This window comes from Sitophilus oryzae, unplaced genomic scaffold (genome assembly GCF_002938485.1).
Source record: "Sitophilus oryzae breed Bouriz unplaced genomic scaffold, Soryzae_2.0 scaffold_111_pilon_pilon, whole genome shotgun sequence".
NCBI lineage: Eukaryota > Metazoa > Arthropoda > Insecta > Coleoptera > Curculionidae > Sitophilus > Sitophilus oryzae.
Genome location: NW_022145749.1, coordinates 346,470 through 368,020, shown reverse-complemented (window position 1 = coordinate 368,020; position 21,551 = coordinate 346,470). Strand labels below are relative to the sequence as shown.

General features: G+C 34.0%; 1 protein-coding gene across 1 annotated transcript; it reads left to right on the top strand.

Moving 5' to 3' along the window:
• Positions 1–19,481: 19,481 nt before the first annotated feature.
• Positions 19,482–21,483, top strand: LOC115882997 (uncharacterized protein K02A2.6-like). Its single transcript, XM_030901272.1, has 2 exons — positions 19,482–21,377; positions 21,454–21,483. Exons 1-2 carry the CDS (start codon positions 19,482–19,484, stop codon positions 21,481–21,483), a joined length of 1,926 nt encoding a protein of 641 aa, XP_030757132.1.
• The last annotated feature ends 68 nt before the right edge of the window (positions 21,484–21,551 follow it).

The window sequence follows — 21,551 nt, the reverse complement described above, 5'->3', positions numbered from 1 at the left end:
TAGATTTAACGGTTTAAATGATTTTAAATTTCTCTAGCTCTGCAATTTTGATGCATATAATGGTGCGTTTAGACTTGAGCACGCACGCACTGATCCTCCACAAATGCTCAAGTGTAAACGGCTGTGCGCGCACGCTCACTCTGAATCTGTCTGTGCGCGAGCAGCCGCGAACGTGAGCCGTCTGGTGTCGGTTTTTGGTCCGTGCTCAATGGGATTTCATGGGTGCGCCGCGAACGCTCAGTTTGCACCGGCAATTTGTTTTGTCTGCGTTCGTGCGTGCGTGTGTGATTTTTTTTTCGTTTTCTTTATTAAAATTATGGAGTAGATCAATGAATCTTTGTTAATATTAATTGAAGAACATGAAAAGTTGCCTATATTATGGGATGTTAAACATTCTTTGTATTATTAAAAAATCAAAAAAAAAACGCATGGCAAGATCAATAAAATTAATATTGAATCTGTCGATATTAATGAAATTGCTATTCTAAAATGGGTATCTTCTGTTCGTAATTTTTGGTGTTATTAAATTTTATAAATATTCAAAGTCGGGTCTGGTCATTCTTGTAAAGTTTTTGAACTGATCATAGCCCTCCTCAGACACTAAGTTGTTGCAGTAAATTATATCGATTTCTAAAAATTTGGGTTCGCCACCAGCGACGATGTTTTCGATTTTTCTCCTTTTTAATAATTAAGCTGTGCATAACAATGACTGCAGCCTCGACTATTTTTTGGTCGTCCATTATTTTCGCCAACACATCTCTGCTGTGCGCGCATAAATGGATCACTTCATTCGTCGAAAAATAAGTTTTTAATTTGAACGGAGCCGAGAGCGCAAACGAATTCCGTGCGCACACGCTCAGCTCGTGCGTGCTCAAGTCTAAACGCACCATAAAGGAATAACTTTTCCAGAAGATGCGTTTAAATATTTTCTTCTGCATTATGGCCAGTTCTTAGACCGAGTGTTACTGCGACCTGAACTAAAAGTGGTTTACGAAACTGATGACAGTGCAAATAATAACGCTAGAGAAGTAATGCAATTTTTAAAAGACAAGGAGCTAGAAGATGCCTACACCCAAATGTCGAAATTGTGTATGTTAGTATTGACAATACCTACCACAAGTTCATTCTGAGAAATTCAACTGGTCAGGAGAAACTTTCGCAAGTATCGCTGTTGTCCATCGAAAATAAACTTCCCCAAAACATGTCGAAGCATTCACGTTTTTATGATGACATAATTGACGAATTTGCAAAAAGTGATTAAAGAATCGAACTGCATTTCAAATAGGAAAGTTTCTAAAAATTGCTTCCCTAACTTAAAATTTCACCGCACGCCTCTGGCACCCGGTATATACAGGATGGTCTGAATTGTATTCCGGAAACTTCGGCAGCATATTCTGCAGATAAAAATGAGTAAAAAAGTTATTATAAATTATGTCCTAAAATGCTTAGTTTCGGAGATTCAGGGTGTAGATGTTTCATTTTTATTTCGATTTTTCCAAATATTTTATGAAGTAACGTCAATATTTGTATGAAAATTGGTGTTTGGGAGTTTTTTGACATTAGAAATTTGATTTTGATGTCAATATGACTCCTACTTATAGAGGGCGCCAGCTACAATTTTTTAACTGGTTTGAAGAGTAATAACTTTTCTTTCGTACTGTATAAAACTACTGAGTAAAAAATGACATATAAAACTACTGAGTAAGAAATTTACGACGTTTTTTACTTAAAAAAAGTCTCTTGGTAAAAATCTCTACGAGTAATGGTTCTTGAGATATTTGAAACCGAAATTATCAATACCTGTCGTCATTGACATAAATTAAACATGTCGACTGAATAGTTATTAGACTGAAAACATAAATTTGAAATGTTTTTGTGCCATAAGTTCAACAGAAACTGTTTTATCGTCATTTTTTCGAAGAAAAATTTATGATTTATTTGAAAAAATAAAAAGTTCCCAAATTTATCATTACAGTCAAATAACTATCTACTCAACATATTTATTTTTTGTTAATAATGATATGTATTGATTAAAAGAAAAAGAGTTTCGGACTTCCATTGTCTTTATTTATTTTACTTACACAACGTAATAACAATAAAGTTATTTTATTTCACATTTGATAACGGTCAGTGATACTTCTAACCAAAACATTGTGTAAGCAAAATAAATAAAGACAATGGAAGTCCGAAACTCTTTTAGTTTTAATACTGAACCATTGTCTACCACATTCAATGTATTGACTATTTCCGTTCTAAATATCTTGAGCTCGTAGCGATTTTCACCACGAGGCATTTTTTACGTAAAAAATTACAGAAATGTCTATTTTTTTACCCAGTAGTTTTATACAGATACGGACAAAAATGTATTACTCTTCAAAACAATTAAAACCTTTGAATAAGAAGACTAAGGAGCCAAGACTAAGACTAACGGAAGGAGCATAATGCTATCCATGTATTCATGCATGGTGGGCGGAAAAAGCACTCTAGGGTGGGCATCCTTGACAGTTCTGTTTGACGATTCGTTTGACACATTTGAATTTGAAATTTTGTAGATTTGTCAGTCTTTACGGAGCTAGAATTATGTTATTTATTATTTATTCTACTACTGATAGTTGTATAAAGGTAGTAAATCTAGATGGAAATTGTGACAGAACTTAAATTAACAGTGACACTATCGCGATTTATCGGAGAAGACTCTAAAATAGTTGGTTGTGTAGCGTGCGGTAGATCTCGGCAAAAATTGAGTGAAATAATGGAACAACTTTTCGCTAGTAAGTGACTATATAATATACATACGTGTAATAAATCGATCATTTATGAAATTCACTTAAATTAACTAAATTATATATTTTTCTTGCATTTTAGCTTGTGACGACATTTCTGTCGTTACCCAAATAGAATGAAAAAAGAATCCGTTGCTCAGGGTTAGAGGAAAGCTGGGTTCGTAGGTAAAAAAAATGATAATATGTAGGCTGCAGAGACTTTAATATTGATGTTAAGAATTCAAATAGGTATGGTCAAAGACAGTGAAAAGGGCGCCACTTACTTTGTTTATGAGAGTGGTAAAGTAAGAAACCAGAAAGAAAAATACGATATCACAACATAGCTAAAATAAAGTAATCAATAAAATAAAACAACAAATTATTGAGTCTACCCCACGTCTACCCTACATCATAGTTTTACATTTTTTAAATAAAATTAGAACGACACTGATAAATCGGAATTTAAGTCGGCCATATTTGAGGCCCATCGCGGTGTACCTAAGATTTTTGATATGCTCCTTCCTTAGTCTTCTTATTCAAAGATTAAAACAAATGTAGGTGGCGCCCCCTACAAACAGAAGTCATATTGACATCAAAATCAAATTTCTCATGTCAAAAAACTCCCAGACACCAATTTTCATCTAAATATTGATGTTACTTCAGAAACTATCTCGAAAAAATCGAAATAAAAATGAAACTTCTACACCCTGTATCTCCGAAACTAAGCATTTTAGGCCTGATTTTAGGATATATATTTATACGAACTTTTCTATTTATTTTTATCTGCAGAATATCCTGCTGAAGTTTCCGGAATAACAGTTCGGTCCATCCTGTATATTTTTCTATCTACAGGGTGTTTCAAAACAAATGCGAAAAACTTCAGATAAAGGGTAGTCTGCTTCATAAACGTTGGGTCAAAAGTTAACAATTAGAGAGATATCGCGGTACAAAAATGGCAGAAAAATAATGTTTTTATTTTTTATCTCAAAAACGAAAAGAGATAGACCAATGAAATTTTATGGAAGCATTGCTGTTATGAAAACACACTTTCTGGTAATTTTTTCACTTTTAAAATGAGTGGAAGGGGTTGAAATAAACTACCCCAATCATTTTTGTTAACGAAATTTAAAGAAAAATTTTATCAAACACATGCAAAAAAATTTGGATAGTTTAGTTTGTTTAGAAACTTTTTTATATAACTCTCTTGAGTTTTTTTGATAAAACTCACCGATTTGAAATTAAAAAATAAAATGTAAAGCATTACATGTCAGAATAACATTTTTAGATAAAGAATCTAGTGGGATAGGCAAAATAACAAGAATGATAGGGGTAATGTATTTCAATATTTTTTAATTTCCTGGATAATGCCAATGAAAAAAAATAATATTAGGCTTGTTTCTGGAGTCAAATTATACATTTCATGTTTCATAATACAATTTCAATATGAAAATACTTTACTTATTTAAGACATCTTTTAAAAGAAAGAGTGACAAATTTCTAGGCAGTACCAATTTTAAATGTGATGAAACAATTTATCCAACGCGTACTTGATATTCTTCAAACGAAAACTGCAAGAAGCAACTTCCTGGCCCATGAAAATTATAAATTCGTCCGATCGCATCGACCCGGACTTGCAGGATTAATTCAAACTCAGGTGAAGTGCCAAGTTTATGTTTGGCGCGGAATATCGCTGGCGCATTTATGAGGCTCGATTTTATTATCTTTCGGAGATACACCCGCCCAATAGATAAGGTTATGTATTATGTATGCATATCCAGTTAATTAGTTTGCGATGTTTATAACACTCCGGGGCGGAAAATTTAATTAACGCGTCAGTCGCGTGTGGATTGCATTTTTATCCAGAAGGTTATTGGTTCTTCCAGAATGGGACATGTTAATATGATAATGTACTCAATAACTAAGTGTTTGCCATATGCGGTGGTACATTTAAGAAACAAGATAAAATATTTACAGTATTGAAATCGAAATAATTCTCTATAGACTATAATTCTCTTTGTCTTGTAAGGCAACGTGTATGATTTCAAAACCTTGTAGCAAGCTAAATCTTCTTCTTATTTCTTCTAAAGTGGAAGCTAAAGTCTGTCATTCATATTTTGAGTTTTATTTCAGTGAGTTTTTTTTCAGAAATAGATCCGAAACACAGATTTATTCTTCTTCTTCTTTCAGTGCCAAACCTCTATTGATGTTGGCAATCACGTTGGTGTATACCGTGCTGGCAACTGTTGCTTTTGGGTCGAAACTTACATGTGTGGAAGTGAATCGCATAGGGATCTTATTAAGACGGAGTGAGAGAAAGGCGACGGTGTGCTGTTGCGGCGTTGCCGGTACGCCTTTCCCTAACAGGTGAAGTAAAATCGCGATCCAAACCGCTTATTTTTAAACGACTTTTTTTTCGATAATATAACTAGATAAAATCATTAGATATGTTTCTGAGCATCTGAAATGGAATTATAAGGATATCGTTAGTGTAATCAATTATTTTTAATATATTTTGAGATATCGATTCATTTTGAATTAAGAGTTCTAATAGCGCGATCACTGTCGAATACCAACTCAATTCCACTTATTTTTAGCAAAAATGCAAGTGTTTCTAACTTGCACTTAAAAATTTTCAATATCCCCTTCCACGTCTCTTAGCAATGTGCGCAGTTTCTCGGTTTATTTCGTGCGTTTGGCAACGTGCTTACTGTTCTCTCTTTATTCAGTACATTATAAACGCATTGTACTCTTCTTACATACAAAAATCTCGACCCAAGACTAACCTTTACCGGCCCTTAGCATGTTACGGTTAAGGTCCGATGTCCGGTTAATGTCGACATAATCCGGTTAATCTCACAAAAAAATACACAACAAAACAACTAAAAACATAATCAAACCCAAACATTAACATGTTAATGTCGACATTAACCGGACATCGGACTTTAACCGTAACATATACCTACAGGGTGTTTCAAAAAACATGTGCCATCTCTCGTGGGGATTCCTCCCGTAAAAATAAGATTTATTTTTCATATCAACATAGGTCCGATTCTGCTTTGTTTCGTAGCTACAGGGTGCTAAAATCTAAATAATCTTTCGATTTATTATAATTTTCTTCCAAGTATTTTTAGTGATACGAATGAAATTTTGAGAGTAAAAGTTACCATAAGTTCTACATATTTTAATGCTAAAAAAGTGTCAATAAATTCATCAGGCACGTGCATATGGGATATCACTGGAATATTTTTCAAAAAAAACATGTGCGCCACTGATTTTTTTTTTTCTTTTAATAACAAAATTGTGTAGGCTGATGAATGTCAATTAAAAGTTATCTCTTGATATTTTGTCGAATTCGGCCTCCTTGATGAGATAAACGCAATTTTATTAATCAGAATTAATAAAATTAAAAATAAATAAAATTAATAAATGATATGTTTTACCTAATTTATTATTAAATGTTATTACAATTAGTTATTATTACTATTAGTCCAACGTACAGCAATTTGAAATAAAAAAATAATGGTATTTATGATAATTATAAAAAAACTAATTTTATAAAGTTTTATTATCCTGTAACTCTAAAACTATGCATTTCTGCGGTTGAACTTTTTAAAAGCCACTGAAATGCACCAAGCCTATAGCAATCGAGTGCTTACATATACAAGTGTATTTTATTATAAGAATTTTCAATTAGTTTGTTTTTGTTTCGTTATTTTTGCTACGTTATGGTTAAATTAAAAAACTTTTTGTATCTTTTTCTTTTGAATACAGTTTATTATATCCTGGCCGAGAGAACGCGACAAAATATGACGACACTAAATAATTCAACGATAAAAAGCTGCGATCCGTCTCCGCTGATATGTAGCGGGGCAAAACAGCGAAAGAAAATTAAATTAGAAGTTGTTCATTTTTGCCGGGTCCACAACTTCTTCTGGTTAAATGAACTTTCTTGTAGACCATCAACTACGTGCCCGGTGTTTCGTATGAACTAAACAGCAACATCCATTATACTGACGCGCGGAAATTATGATTCTTTATCGGTGCCACGTTGAAAGTTCGGTCCGTTTTCATAAATATATTGTCGGCTTCAACTGGGAAAGAGTTATCCTTTACCACTTTAAAATAATGGATGGATTTTCGAATAAAAATTCATGAATATATTACACATACAGCGTCCGACCGAGGGGTGTCTCACTATTGGAATTACATGTACAATTTCTTGGCAATCGTTGGCAGCCATTGGCAGTTTTACGGCAGTCGCCTATAATAATTACATGGCAGTCATAGGCAGTCTTATTCGAAGTCATTGGCAGTCGTTATTATTTTAATAGATGAAGAATTAAAAAATGAACATTTTTTGTATTTAAAGTATTTCAAAATTTTTAATGGTTTAGCAGATATAGACAGAATTATTTCATACAGCTCTCTCGATGGTAAAATACGGGAGAAATATCATTTGATCAAAATTTACTGTAGAACATAACCATCTGAAATATAAAACCGCTAATATCTGCAAAACCGTAAAGAATTTAACGGTATTTGTTATGTATATATTATATTGATAGTTTCTATTAGTTTTATTAACTAAATCAGAAATTTTCGGATCTATAAATAAGCTATTAAAGTGCAAAAATGTGTATAAAAATTTGACTAATTATTGTAGGTAAATTATATTTTTTTGCCTATGTGTTACTTTAAAACAGTGCGTTGCACAATCTAATAATATATGATTAACAATTCTTTTATACACTGTCACAGATAAAGTTTGCATCATAATGATATTTTTTTTTAATTAACTATTTAGAGGTAAATTTTTAGTTAAAAAACTAAGGAGAGGGAAATCAAACAATGAACAGAGATGATAGGTGTTGGATAATAGCTTTTAGACTACCGCTCGAAACGCACTGATGTTATTTTTTGTTTATATATATTACCTCTTCAAATTTGTTGAACGGGACTCTGAGTATGTTATACTACAGTACGGAACCCTAAAAATAATATTAAATGAGAAAATCATGTACCCAGTACTAACAGTATACTCAATTACATTTTATCAAATTACTCCGAATTTCCCATGTTAAAATCTTATAAGACACGATTAAAATTTATTCTTCTTTATTAAAATAAATTTTGCGAGTCGATATCGAAAACCGGCACCGCTATCAGGATACCTAAAAGTCACGGAAAACACATAATTTTTGCATTTAAACAGATGCCACCTTTCCGTAAAATATGTCGAACGTGCCGAGACATCCAATTCCGTTGCGAGCGGCGCCCTCTCTAAACAAAATATTCATTTTGCTTAATTACTTTGATTCCTGAGATTGCTCATACATCTCTCATTTTCTTTTAATATGTATACCTCTTTATTTATACGTGATTAATATAATAAATTTTTAACGTTTAATATTTATTTATCGGGCCAGAAATAAGTGCACGAATTTTTAATTTTTATCTGCGTGGTAAATCTGCTGAGTTATTTAACTTATATACTTCCGATAGATAGCAGATCGATGTAATTAGCTTAGAGCGTCGTTTTATCACTTTAAGTAAAACCCACGTGTATTTGGCACAGAATATATTCATTATTCTTATACCATTTGAATTATTTAGGATTATGAGAATTTAAACTCCTATGTTTTTCTATATCAAACTCTTGTTTTTGTGAATAAACACCAAAATAGTTTACTGTTTTGAAAAAAAAATCTCAAATGAATTGTTACCTAACCTGAAATTAAACCAGCTGATCTGTTTAAATCTTCTTCTTCTTCTTTCAGTGCGTATCCTCTATGGATGTTGGCAATTATGTTGGTCCATATAATCCTATTGACAGCCGCCCTGAATAAGTGTACGGTCGTCATTCCCATCCACTGTCTAATATTTTTCAGCCATGATGTTCGTCGGTGTCTCTGATCTCTTCTACTATCTATTTTGCCCTGCAGTATTAGTTGGATAAGTTGGTATATTTATCATTACTCATCACATGCCCAAGGTATGCCATTTTTCTCACTTTCACTATGTCGAATTTCTAGTTCCTTTTGCCTTCGTTAGATCACAGTGTTGTTTGTGACATAGTAAGTGTATGAAATCCTGAGCATGCGGCGATAGGACCACATTTCAAAGGCTTCCAATCGTTTAGATGTAGCATCTGTCAAGGTCCAAGCTTCCACTCAATATAGGAGCGTGGAGAATACGTAGTACCTTTGGATCTGTGTTCTTATAGCAATATTCAGGTGCACATTGCAGTGCCTATTGCTTTCTAAGACGGTTAAAAACGGTTCTGGCTTTTTCTATGCGGCATCTGATCTCACGTGAGTGATCCCATTCCTTGTTCAGGCTGCAGCCCAAATACGTGATTGTATCTGCTGCTTCCAAGGTTTCGTTAGTGGCCCTAAACTGGTGGTACTGTTTTCCGGTGGTTCTGTTTAAATCCGTAGTTTAAATCTAGGTCAGATGTTGACTATTTACTATTTTTTATTTTGCTATTGCAGTTGCAAGGGCCTATTGTGGCTCTCTACCTTGCTATCTTTGTTTGGACCATAGAGCATCTAGTAACTCATTCTCACTTAGCTCAAAAACAATCTTAAGTATCCTTTCTGATATGAATTCCCATTTTCGTACATATTTCCTCTCTTCTTTCCTAATAATACATTCCATAATACGACTCCACTAAGTACAATCGTGACCTCCGTTTATTCTTCACATCTGCACCCTTTCTTTTTACTTTCTGTAACTGCTACTAGGTTTAGTTTTCCCTTTTGAAATTCAAATATTGTCCTCTTTACCGTTTAGCCCTCTAACATTCCAAATTGCTATTTTCCTCTGTTTTCTTTTGTCTTGTATTTTCTATGTCCAGTTTCATAGCCGCATCCTACAACACAAGCCAGCAGCAGCAGAAGATTGTATTTTCAGTAGTTTGTTAACAGAGTTGTCCCACTTCCATTCTTCGCCGTTTATTGAAATTTTACTAAAGCCCACCTTCATAACTCCACCCTTGTTTCTTTCTTCCTTGACTCTCAATCTTATTTGTTGCTGCATATATCTTTTGCCCTTGGTCTATAAATATTCGTTTGATTTTCTTATATTTTAATTTGTATTTAGTCTTCATCACTTCTTTTTTGTCCTGTGAAATGTGTAACTCAATTAAACCAGTTCTATCGGTCAGTTTATGCACAGTCTTAACCTCAATTTGTATGTTCAAGTCCTATCTGATAATATTGCCCATTACCTTTTTTAACATTGTTGGATCGTGATCCGAAGAATGTAACTTAGCAATCAGAAAAAGATCGAAACAGATGTGAAAATATCGCAGTAGAACTGGCTAATAGATACCTAAAAAATCTAATCTATATTTTTTCTTGCTAAAAGATTTTATTTATGCTGTATAATGTTCAAAATGTGCGAACCGCAAACAGCTTGTTTCTGTTTGGACACACGCAGTGGCATTTTACGCCAAACCAAACACACAAAGGCAGACATTATCTATGTTAATATTGGTCACAATCTTTATATTACAACACATACAAATTCGTTCAATAATCTATGCATGTATTGGGAACTATTGTTAACGCAAAGTCAAATCTCCATTCTCGGCTCTAATTCTCAATTTACAAAAATATTTTCCATGTTTTTTTAATTCTAAATTCATCTAGCAATTAGTATCAAAGAAATAGTATAAGTTTTTAGTTAGTTAGATTCCTAAGTAAGCATCCTTTGAAACACTGACCCAATTTTCTTTTTAGATTAAAAATTTCCTTTCAGGAAAAGAACCACTGGATAATTAGACTCTTTTGTATCTAGTCTAAGTAGTTTTTCCTTTTTAACGCATTTTAAGTTCTTTGTTTTAGCAACAAGAAAATTTAAAAGTATAGAGATATATGAAAAAAAGCGAACAACACGTAAATTTGAAATTAATTTTGTAAACCTGACCTTATCATGTTTCTTTTTATTCTGTGCACGTATTCTAAGTTAAAACCGAGCTAAACCGTATCAAACAGATCTATTGAACGGGCCTTTAAAAAGCATTAAAGCACATTCTATAATGTATTTAACCTCGGGGGCAAACATATAACGTTACATACAGAGTTTGCGAGAGCTTTGAAGTTGAAATATTTGCTTAGTCTAAAATAGTTTACTTATACGTTGCTAAGAAAATACGATAAGTTTGGAAGCTTTAGAAAAGTTTGATTTTGAAAGTTTTTAAGTTCGAGTATAGTGGCGTTTTAAAATAGCATTGTATACATGGTGTCGTATACGAAAATGCATAGTACCGGGATCTTGTACGTAAGAAATATACAAGGTGAGGCTTAAATAGGTGCAAATATTTTCAGAGCTGGTAGATCTCGATAAAATAAGCAAATTTTCTTTTTACCGTTTTTCAAATAAGTCCAAAATATAACCGAGATATTTTTCTTTAAAAATTTAAAAAAAATTATTTTTAGCTTAAATTTTGAGAACCACTGGATCTTTTCTGGGTTTATTTTATTTCCTTGTAAATTTAATATTGAATTGAAAATTAAACGAAGAGGTTCTTGGAGGCTTAACAAGGAAAGGCAATTACTGATAAATATAAAAAAACGAAAGACAGCATACCTGGGCCATGTCATGCGAAATATTAGAGCAAAGCTTATAAAGTTAGTCATCGAAGGAAAAGTAGAAGCCAGAAGAGGACTTGGAAGACGCAAGCACTCTTGGTTAAAAAAACATTGATTAGAAGATGGTACTATAAGAATAGGAAATTTAATATACCACCTATGATGCGATATTATGTTTTTTTAACTAAAAATTTAAAAAAATCCAATTTTTTTTTCAAAAAGTTCTAAATTTTCAAGTTTTTTTTTCGCAAAAAAAAACGATATGTTTCTAAAACAAAGATGTGTTTCTGGAGTCGAAATATACTATCCCTAAAATATTTGCACTTATTTAAGACTCGCCCTGTATAGATGACTAAATTAAAGCGAAGTTGCGCTTTGTTGAACGCTATAACGTCATGTTTGGAAATTTAAAAAAAGTTATTACTGTCGAACATAATTATGAAAGAAAAATAAAAAAAGACACCTCCTGATATTGAAAAATAACATCGTTTCAATTTCACAAGTTTCACAAAAATAAAGTAATGAGAGTTGGAAAAGTTGCAAATTGTTGGTGGAAAGTTCATCTCGCTCTTAAAAATTGACCAAGGCTGGTGTTGACATGAGTCAAAAAACAAAATGCTCAGGAGAGATGGTTCTGATCGAAAAATAATGTTTTAAGAAACGTTACTCACGAATTTATTGTACAGGGTGTTTTAAAGTTAAAGTAGAAAATAACCCTTTAATTCACCCTGTATAAAGAGCCAAATACTAAAGTTTTAATAAATTAAACTAAAAATATAACACTTTAAACTTGATGAAATCCTAAAACACACCTAATCCTAAAATCAGTATTAATAACACAGTTGCCAACTATTTCAACCATTGTTGATCGCACCTTACATACCATATCTATCATTGTTATCCATCAAAATTACTAGGAGAAATATTTCTAAACATCAAAATATCGGGTTGTAAAGTTTTGAGGCCAAGAACTAGGAAATTTGAAACCATGTTAAACCGAAATACAACGCCGTATCTTTGAGAACGTTTATCAAATTCTCCATCTCGTTTTCCTAAGAGAGGCGAACTTTAGCAAAAGTAAGGAGCTATAACCAAACCCCGAATTTATCTTATTTACGTCTAAAATCCGATATTACTTAACTGGAGACTCCCCTAGGAGTACTAATCGGACAAGGTGGAGAGCCTAATAACTTCAAATAATGCCAGACAATGTTTTTTCTTAATGGTGAAGAGAAATTCACAACAATATCAGTAAAAAAATTATGATATTTTTAGATTCCAGGTTCCAGCAGATGTATGCTGAAGTACATAGAGCGGTTTAGCCCTATAGGGTGAACCAAAATGCCAATATTATCAAAAAAATCATACCACAGTCAATTCAGAATCATTTTTGTCTCCATACATTTTTTCTACATAGAGCTAGATACAACTGGAGAAAAATAGCATTAAATATTAATGGCAAATTAAAACAACTTTCGTTGCACATCATAATACGACCACCAGCAAACTCCATAAGACGACGCATGGTGTCATTGATGACGTGCAACGAAAGTTGTTCCAATTTCCCTATAAACTTTCTTTGCACAGATTTCTTAAGTTAAACGGTCGAGATATATATTGTTTTTAAGCGCCAAAAAAGATGTGAAAAGCTCGCCGTATTCTTAAAACAAAAGCAATCACTGTCTCATTTTTTCATACTTAGTTTGTATAGCATGTAAGATATTTTTTTAAGAACTAGGGCAAAAGAATTTTATTCTCCAATTATCAACACTACTAAAGAGACGAATACCTCCAGTCGATGGCATCATCAGATTAGGTTGTGTTGCTCTTACCCACTATTTTTTAGACACACTGTACAAGCGACCATATTTTCCTAACTATGACCTAGTGCACAGTTCTGCTCTTTTTAATTATCTTTCTTAGAGAATAGAATTGTAATGATTTTTCTTAGAGAAGCCAGAGTTCCAAAACGCATGCAAAAGATACTACAAATTATCAAGTCAAAACGAATTAGGGACCACTTTGACTAAATTTCGTTTAAACAAAGAAAATATATTTATTTAAACATATTGTTACGTTTTTCGTCGGTTCCGTGTGGATAGAAAGTCACAATTTATTTAAACACTATTTATTTAACACTAATTAACAAAAACAATAACGATAAAAGACTTATAGAACTATTTACAAACGATTTATAACTAAGAATTTATTTTGAATTTTAGCGCGTCAACTGCACTGGTAAACAATTTTTATCTGAATTGTCAACGGAAATATTTTTTTCCTAATAATGTGTGTATCCGCGGTTTCCATGCACTTCTGTACACCGATTTGTCATAGACTGAATGAGGCTCTGAATAATCTCTTGAGGAAAGGCGTTCCACTCCTCACGAATATTTTCTCCCAGTTTGAAGATCTGGTGCTTGTGGACGACTTTGTATCTCTTTAATAGGTCCCAAAGGTGCTCAATATCTCAGTCCATCAGGGCTATAAGCAGGCTGATCCATAATTGTGAGATTGGACTCTTCAAGGTATCGAGTAACTACTCTTGCAGTATGAGGCCTGGCATTATCCTGTTATAAGATGAATTCTGGGCCATGCTGAGCAGCAAATGGAATAACATATGGTTCAAGAATCTTATCTCTGTATCGTACAGGATTAATTATGCCGTCTAGAAACACATGCAAGTCCGTAAGCCTATTAGTTATACCTCCCCATACTATGACGGTCCCTCCACCAAAATGAATCGCTTCTCTGACTGTTGTGTCCAGATACCCTTCATTCGGTTTTCTGTAATCTCTCCGCCGGGCATCATTATGACTTAGTCGAAAACGGGACTCGTCCGTAATAAAAACGTGCCTCCACTGATCAACGCCCCAGTGAAGATGTTCTTGAGCAAATATCCTTCGTGCCCTACGATAATTAGCAGTTAGATGCGCACAACAACTGCTCACCTTGATCGAATCTTAACTTCATGCAAAGTTGAAATTCGAGTAAGATCGTAAGAAGATTTTGTAGGTTTCTTGTGGAAAGTGTTCTTCCAGGAAGAGCGGCTTGGACAAGATACCAATCTTCCCGCCTCGTTGTCCGCCTTACTGGTTGAGAATAGGGTCTGCGGACAACAAAACTATATTCTCTGTATCGATTCCATAGTCTGAAATGACCGATTGTGTAACACGAAAAAGCTGCGACACATATCGTTGCTACCGACCCTCCTGCAATAAAGTTGTGGCTCTGATGACTTCTTCAGTATTTAAACGTCTTCTAACACCGTTTGGCCTTCCAAAATATTAAAATTTGCCATATTTAACACCAACTTTGACGATCAAGAAAGTAAAATCACACTAAATAAGAAATTGATTTTATGGAATTTATACGTTTTCGAGTGCGTCTTTTATTTTTTATGAGGGAAAAGTATTTCGTTTTTGTATCAATTTATGCATGAAAATAAACAAAAATTGTTCTGATGATATGCTGCTATAATAATGATTATGTGGTCCCTAATTCGTTTTGATTAGTTATACAGGGTGAGTCTTAAATAAGTGCAAATATTTTCAGGGGTGGTATATTTCGACCCCAGGAACACATCTATGAGGTTTTTCGCAAAAAAAGGTATTGAAAATCGCGCATTTTCTTTTTAAATTTCCCTGTATATTTTTCGAAAACTTTTTAGAATTGCCTGTTCACCGCAAATTTTCCCACGGTATAATTTCTTAATCTCTGATATTACCATAGTTACAGCCACTCTATGGTTACGGCACTACAAGGGATGCAAATACAGAAAAAATCCGGTGGCTTTCTAAATTTTTCGGAGCTGTTTTTTTTTAATTTTTTTTAATTTTCAAACTTAAATAACTCGGTTATTTTGGACCTATTAAAATGGTAAAGAGAAAATATGTTTCTTTTATCGAGATCTACCATACCTGAAAATATTTACACTTATTTAAGACTCACCTTGTATAATTTGTGAGACTAGATATGTTAAATAAGGTGTCCCAATACTCTGTGCACATAGAAATACTACGTATTTTTGAAATCAAAACTAGTTTATTTGGTCATCATTTACCTCTATACAAAAGACAAAAAGTGCTTCGATTGTCCGTTAGAGGGCATCAAATTTACAAAAAAAATAAACACAATTTTTAATTTTTCCAAAAAATCCTGTATGGGTATTTCGCCACTGCACTGCAAGAAAATCCACAAAATAAAATAATTGTTTTTGTAAACACTTCTGCGTTAAACCTAAGCGGACGCTGCTTGTCAGAAGTTATGTTTACGGTAATATAAAATTTGCCTAACAAAGCAAAAAAAAATGCTTAACGTTTCGGGAAGTTATCTCTTTCCGTCGTCGGAAGCAAAAAAATACAAAGAATAAAGAAAAACACTATTTAAAATATTTAAATTCAACTATTCGAGAACTCTTTACTTTTTAAAACAGATACGTCTACAAGAAACCGTTGACGTTCAAGTCAAGTGTTAAAGTGCTTAGCAAAACATGGCGTCCGAAATCTAATTCAAATCGGAATAACGGTTCTTGTATAGGGGTAAATTGCTTCCAATGAACTTATTTTGATTCCAAAAGTACGTAATAGTTCTATGTCGACGGATTATTCGGACACACTGTATATTAATTCAAATCATAAATAAATCTTCAATTCAATTTAGCATACATGACTTTGTAGGGGGTATATCAATCATAAACCTAAAGTTTAAAATATTAAGAAACACAAATACAAGTTAGAAAAAGTAGTAGGTAACAAAATTTGAAAAATTAAATTAAACGAAACATCATTAAACTTGAAGTTGGTAATATATGTTTAGTTAAAAAGAATATATAAACAAGGGTTAAAGTTTACTAAGAACATATATCAGTGTATTTATTTCTTTCTCTAATGTTACCTGCCCTAATGTCTCCAAGGACTGGTCGTCACTGACATACAGAGGGGACGACGGATGTCAAATAAATATCTAGGTCAAGCAATCTGCGAACGGTCAATTTATTGTATGTAACTTTTTGATTTAATTTTGATTTTTTCCGACCCCAAGCAACAGCTGTGGGAATCTCAGGAGTAAGTTTTGTTTGAAAGAAAAAGTCGTTTATTATATTTGATTCCTTTTCTTGGAATCCCGTCAGTTCGAAATAAACTTAGTCACATAAATAAGGAAATAAATAAAAAGTTATATGTTCTACCTGTTTTTATTGCCTTAGTCCTGATTTATTCGTAATAGAATAAGATTATACCGGGTGCGTCTCAAAAGTGGCTCACCCCTATAACTTTTTTATTTTTTCAGATAAAAAAACGATATTTGGTATGTTACTATACGACATAAATTAGGATTGATTGCCGTATTCAGTTGTTTTGGTCACTTCCTGTTTCACCGGGAATGACTACAACTTTTGATTTTTAAATGGCACCCTAGGTATATTTTTACTTTATTCGATAGAAAATGACATTCTGAAGAGAATGACATATCATATGTCAAATTTTGACTTTCTCGCTTAAACAAAAATTGTATTTTAAATTTAAATCTAGAGGTGTGTTAAAAACACTAATTTTTAATCAAGGAGTCTTGGATTAATAGATTTGATCGTCTAATGTTTTTCGCGTCTTGTCCTGGCCGGTTAAAAGATATCGTATTTTTTTATCATATCTCAATTTAACATGGTTGAAACAAGGGTGGCTTATTAGCATATTCGGAAAAAGTATTTTTTTACGAAGAGTTTGATACCACACACAGAATTTCGAATCAAATTGTCGTTATGAACCGCATGTTATCATTTCAAATAAACCATATGCAACAATGTCAAAAGTTAATATATCATATGTTATTCTATTCAGAGTGATTCATTTTCTATCAAATAAAGTAAAAATATACCGAGGGTGCCATTTAAAAATCAAAAGTTATAGTCATTTCCGGTGAAACAGGATGTGACCAAAAACAAATGAATACGTCAATCAATCCTAATTTATGTCAAATACTAACATACCAAATCTCGTTTTTTATCTGAAAAAATAAAAAAGTTATAGGGGGTGAGCCACTTTTGAGACGCACCCGGTATAGTCTGGTTCACATGTACCATTTTTAGTAAAATTTTTCAATATTCTCCGAAATTACGAATGTGGTGTCATTCGATTCGTATTGTCACCTAAAAAGTTTACGAAAAAGTCCAAAAAGGAGCTGAAAAAATTACTAAAGTTATTAACAATTAAGTGAAAAAAAGTGTGTTTTTTTTAATATCTCGAAAAATATTGAAGATTTTTGATATTTGAAAAAAAATTAAATATTTATAATTTTTACAGAGCCCTGAAAGCAGAGCTAAAAACGGGTAGTTTGGCTCCCGCGCGCATTGCAAAACAACAACTTAAAAAAATATTTAACCATACTAACTATTAATATTAAGGAATAAGAAAATTCATGGAGTGTTGGGATACATGAATAAACAATAATCCGCAGTCGAAAAGTTTGTATCCTAATTTTAACATTAATTTTGCATTTATTAATTAAAAACTTTTTCTAAACTGAAAGTTAATATGAAAACCCCGATAACTATTAAACTAAAATCTTAATAGTATGTTAAACAACGAATTTCGAAAACGACGTTTTGCACACGAGTTCGACAGTTTGTTGGCTCGCCGAGCCGCAGGCAAGAGCCACAAGTCGAACGAGTGTACAAAGAAATTTTCGAACGAGTTTTTTACGCTATTTTTTCTACGACTACAAATTAGCAGCAGACTCACTCAGTTTTTGCCAGTTTTGTGAAATAATTTGCAATGTAATTATGACACTTTTCTGACGGCTGCGTTGCGTTTGGCATTTCAGCTAAACATTGGAGGTTAAAAATGATAAAATTGGCACATGTCGTGTGCAAAATGACACATGTCGTGCGCTAAATCCTTAGCACACAACAATCTGCAAAACGCCAATTTCAGATCAAGTTTTCCGTGTATCAAACTGTATTTTCTAGGCTAGTCGTAGAAAAAATTATTTTCACTTAGTGAAGTTATTCTTAATAGGCGATCAAATGAATAGGCATGTTTCATGTTTTTCAATTTCCACGTAATTATGCAGATTTCAACCTAATTAGTGCTTGTTACTTAGCCTTTTTATATACAACTTAATATTAGGCCAAAAAATGAGGTAAAAGTTTGAATTTCACACTTACGCGCGCTGCGATGACGTATGTAGCCTTCGCCAATATGATTTGTTGGTTTTCGTCTCGAAGTAAACTTGGTGAATTGACATTGTTTACAATTGTTTATTTTGATTTTAAATTAAATTTACATTTAAACTATTTTCAATAATGTTAATAAATTAATTGTTCTAGTGTTGGATAAAATGTTTTTGTACACGCCGAAAAAGATGGAAAATCATAAATGCTGTTTTTTCAGAAAACTTCTCTTAAGCTATGAACGTGATTTCAAAGCATTTCAAAGTAAGTTTATACCTATTTCTGTTTCATTTGTTAAACCATTAATGGCCTGTTTTTTACATGTGGAAGAAGATGGGGAAAATTAATTTGAAAAAAAATGTAATTCCTGGTAACTAGATTAATAGTATTTAATAAATTATTACAATCTGACCATGAAAAGTACGTCTACTATCTGACTGAAACTACGTTTACTATCTGACTCTAAACTCTGAAAAGTTAGAGAAGATGAACAAGGCAAATAGAAAAATTTTATTGGCGCCAAGAATCTTAATAAATACGTTCATGGTTAAGTTATTTCAGAAGACTATTAATAAAATACATTGTATATGTTATATATTTATCGGAGTACACCTCCACCTGTGAATACCTGAAAAATAGTGAAGCTCATGTCATAAGTTTAGTTGTCAATGATTTGTAATTTTGAAATGGTATTTTAAATAAAAATAGAGTTTAGTACACTTTATATATCTATAAACCCCCAAAGAAACATAAAAGTGGTGTCAGAAGTGTGATAGATATATAAACTCGTGAAAGTGCAACATAGAAACGAAATCTACGAACGCCATCGCAGCCTCGTCAAACTTCGTGCTCAAATACAGACATCGCCACTTTGGTAAGTCTCCTGTTTATAAACGTTGTTCAACATGGCTCAAGTAACACCAGAATTACTCCAACAACTATCGGGATTAATTGCCAATGCCATACGACAGTCTCAAATACCTGGTCCAACAGAACAAACGTCATCAGCACAGCCTCGACCACCCCAATTCTCCATGCAAGCGTATCGCGCTGCCGACGGAACTTCAATCACGGACTACACGGTTCACCTGGGCGCTCAATCTGAGTAAAATCCCTGAAGAACAGCATTCTCATTATGCATGTGTCTATATGGGTTCTGAGCTCAACGATGCCTTAAAGATCCTTGTCAGTCCTGAAGATCCAGAATATTTAACATATACTCAAATTCAAACGAAACTTACTGTTCATTTCGACGCAACACGCAATAAGTTTGCTGAAAGTATCAAATTTCGAAGCATCATGCAAAAACCAGAAGAATCCATTGTTAGTTTTACCTTAAGACTGCGACAAGCTGCAACCTATTGTGAATATGAAGCATTCCTCGACAGAATGTTGATTGAACAAATGCTCGCAGGTCTAGAGTCAAGAGAAATGTGTGACGAAATCATCGCCAAGAAGCCAGAGAACTTCACCGCTGCATACGAAATTGCCTACGCACTCGAAGCCACTCGAAACACTGCTGACGAAGTAAAGACCGCTGTCGTCAAACCAGATACAACGAACAAGATTGGATACGAAAAACCTCCATTTCGAAAGAATGGTAATCAGCGACCAAACAGTTCATCAACACGCCGATACCAGAAATCACCAAATCAAGCAAGGTATCACCCATCAAATCAGACATCCAAAGACAATCAGCCAGTATGCTCAGGTTGTGGTGAAAATCACCCTCGAAGTCAGTGCAGATTCCTCAACGCCAACTGTCTCAAGTGTGGAAAGAAGGGACACATCAGCAAGGTATGTCGATCGAAGACAACAAGGGATACAAATCTTATCACTGAAGATAAACCAGCAGAAAACATTGATGTCGTGCAGCATCTCAGTAAACTAGAGGTAACTGGAACAGTCCAGTCATCACCAAAGAAGCTGATTGATGTCAACATAGAGGGAACCACTGTCAAAATGGAACTTGACACCGGCGCTCCATGCTCTATCATAGCCAAATCAAAAGTAGCTACAATCAAACCAGAGTTTCAGTTACAGAAGACAGATCGTCACTTCGCTAGTTACACGGGTCACCGCATCAACTGCATTGGAAAGACGTCCGTCAACGCCACCATTGGTACCACCACTAGCAACCTATACCTCTACGTAGTTGAAGGAGAGTGTGAGACGCTACTTGGACGAGAATGGATCTCTGAGTTTGCCCAAGAGATCAACTTTGAACGCCTCTTTGCAAAACCTGATCTAATTCATAATCTGTCAGTCAAACAACCCCTGTCCTTAGAGCATCAAAGACAACTTGACCACATCCTCAACCTGTACCAAGACGTATTCAGCAACGTCCCTGGAAAAATCTCAGGACCACCAGCGAAAATGCATTTGAAAAATGGTGCTACTCCTATCTTCGCCCGTGCTCGAGATATCCCAGTTGCTCTCCGTGATGAGTACGCCAAGGAAATCGAGTCCAAAATTTCTTCAGGCTTCTACAAAAGAGTCGATTATTCAGAGTGGGCATCAACAACACACGTTGTCGTCAAGAAGAATGGGAAACTGAGAATCACTGGTAACTACAAGCCAACACTCAACCCAAGGATCATCATCGATGAACATCCGATTCCGAAGTTCGAACACCTGTTCCACCGAATGCGGGGCGCTTCTCTTTTCTGCCACTTGGATGTTACAGACGCCTACGCCCATCTCGAGGTCGATGAAGAGTTCAGTCATGCACTAACGCTCAATACTCCAACTCATGGTCTCATCCGGCCAAAACGAGCAGTGTATGGCGCAGCCAACATTCCTGCTATCTGGCAAAGACGAATGGAGACAGTGCTACAAGGACTTGAAAATGTCGTAAGTTTTTTCGATGACATTATTGTATATGCCGACAATTTTGATAAACTGATTCAAGCATTGAACTTAATCTTAGACCGATTTAGGCAACATGGGCTCAAGCTAAACCGAGATAAATGTACCTTTGCGGAACATGTCTTAGAAGCTCTTGGTCACAAGATTGATGCATCCGGA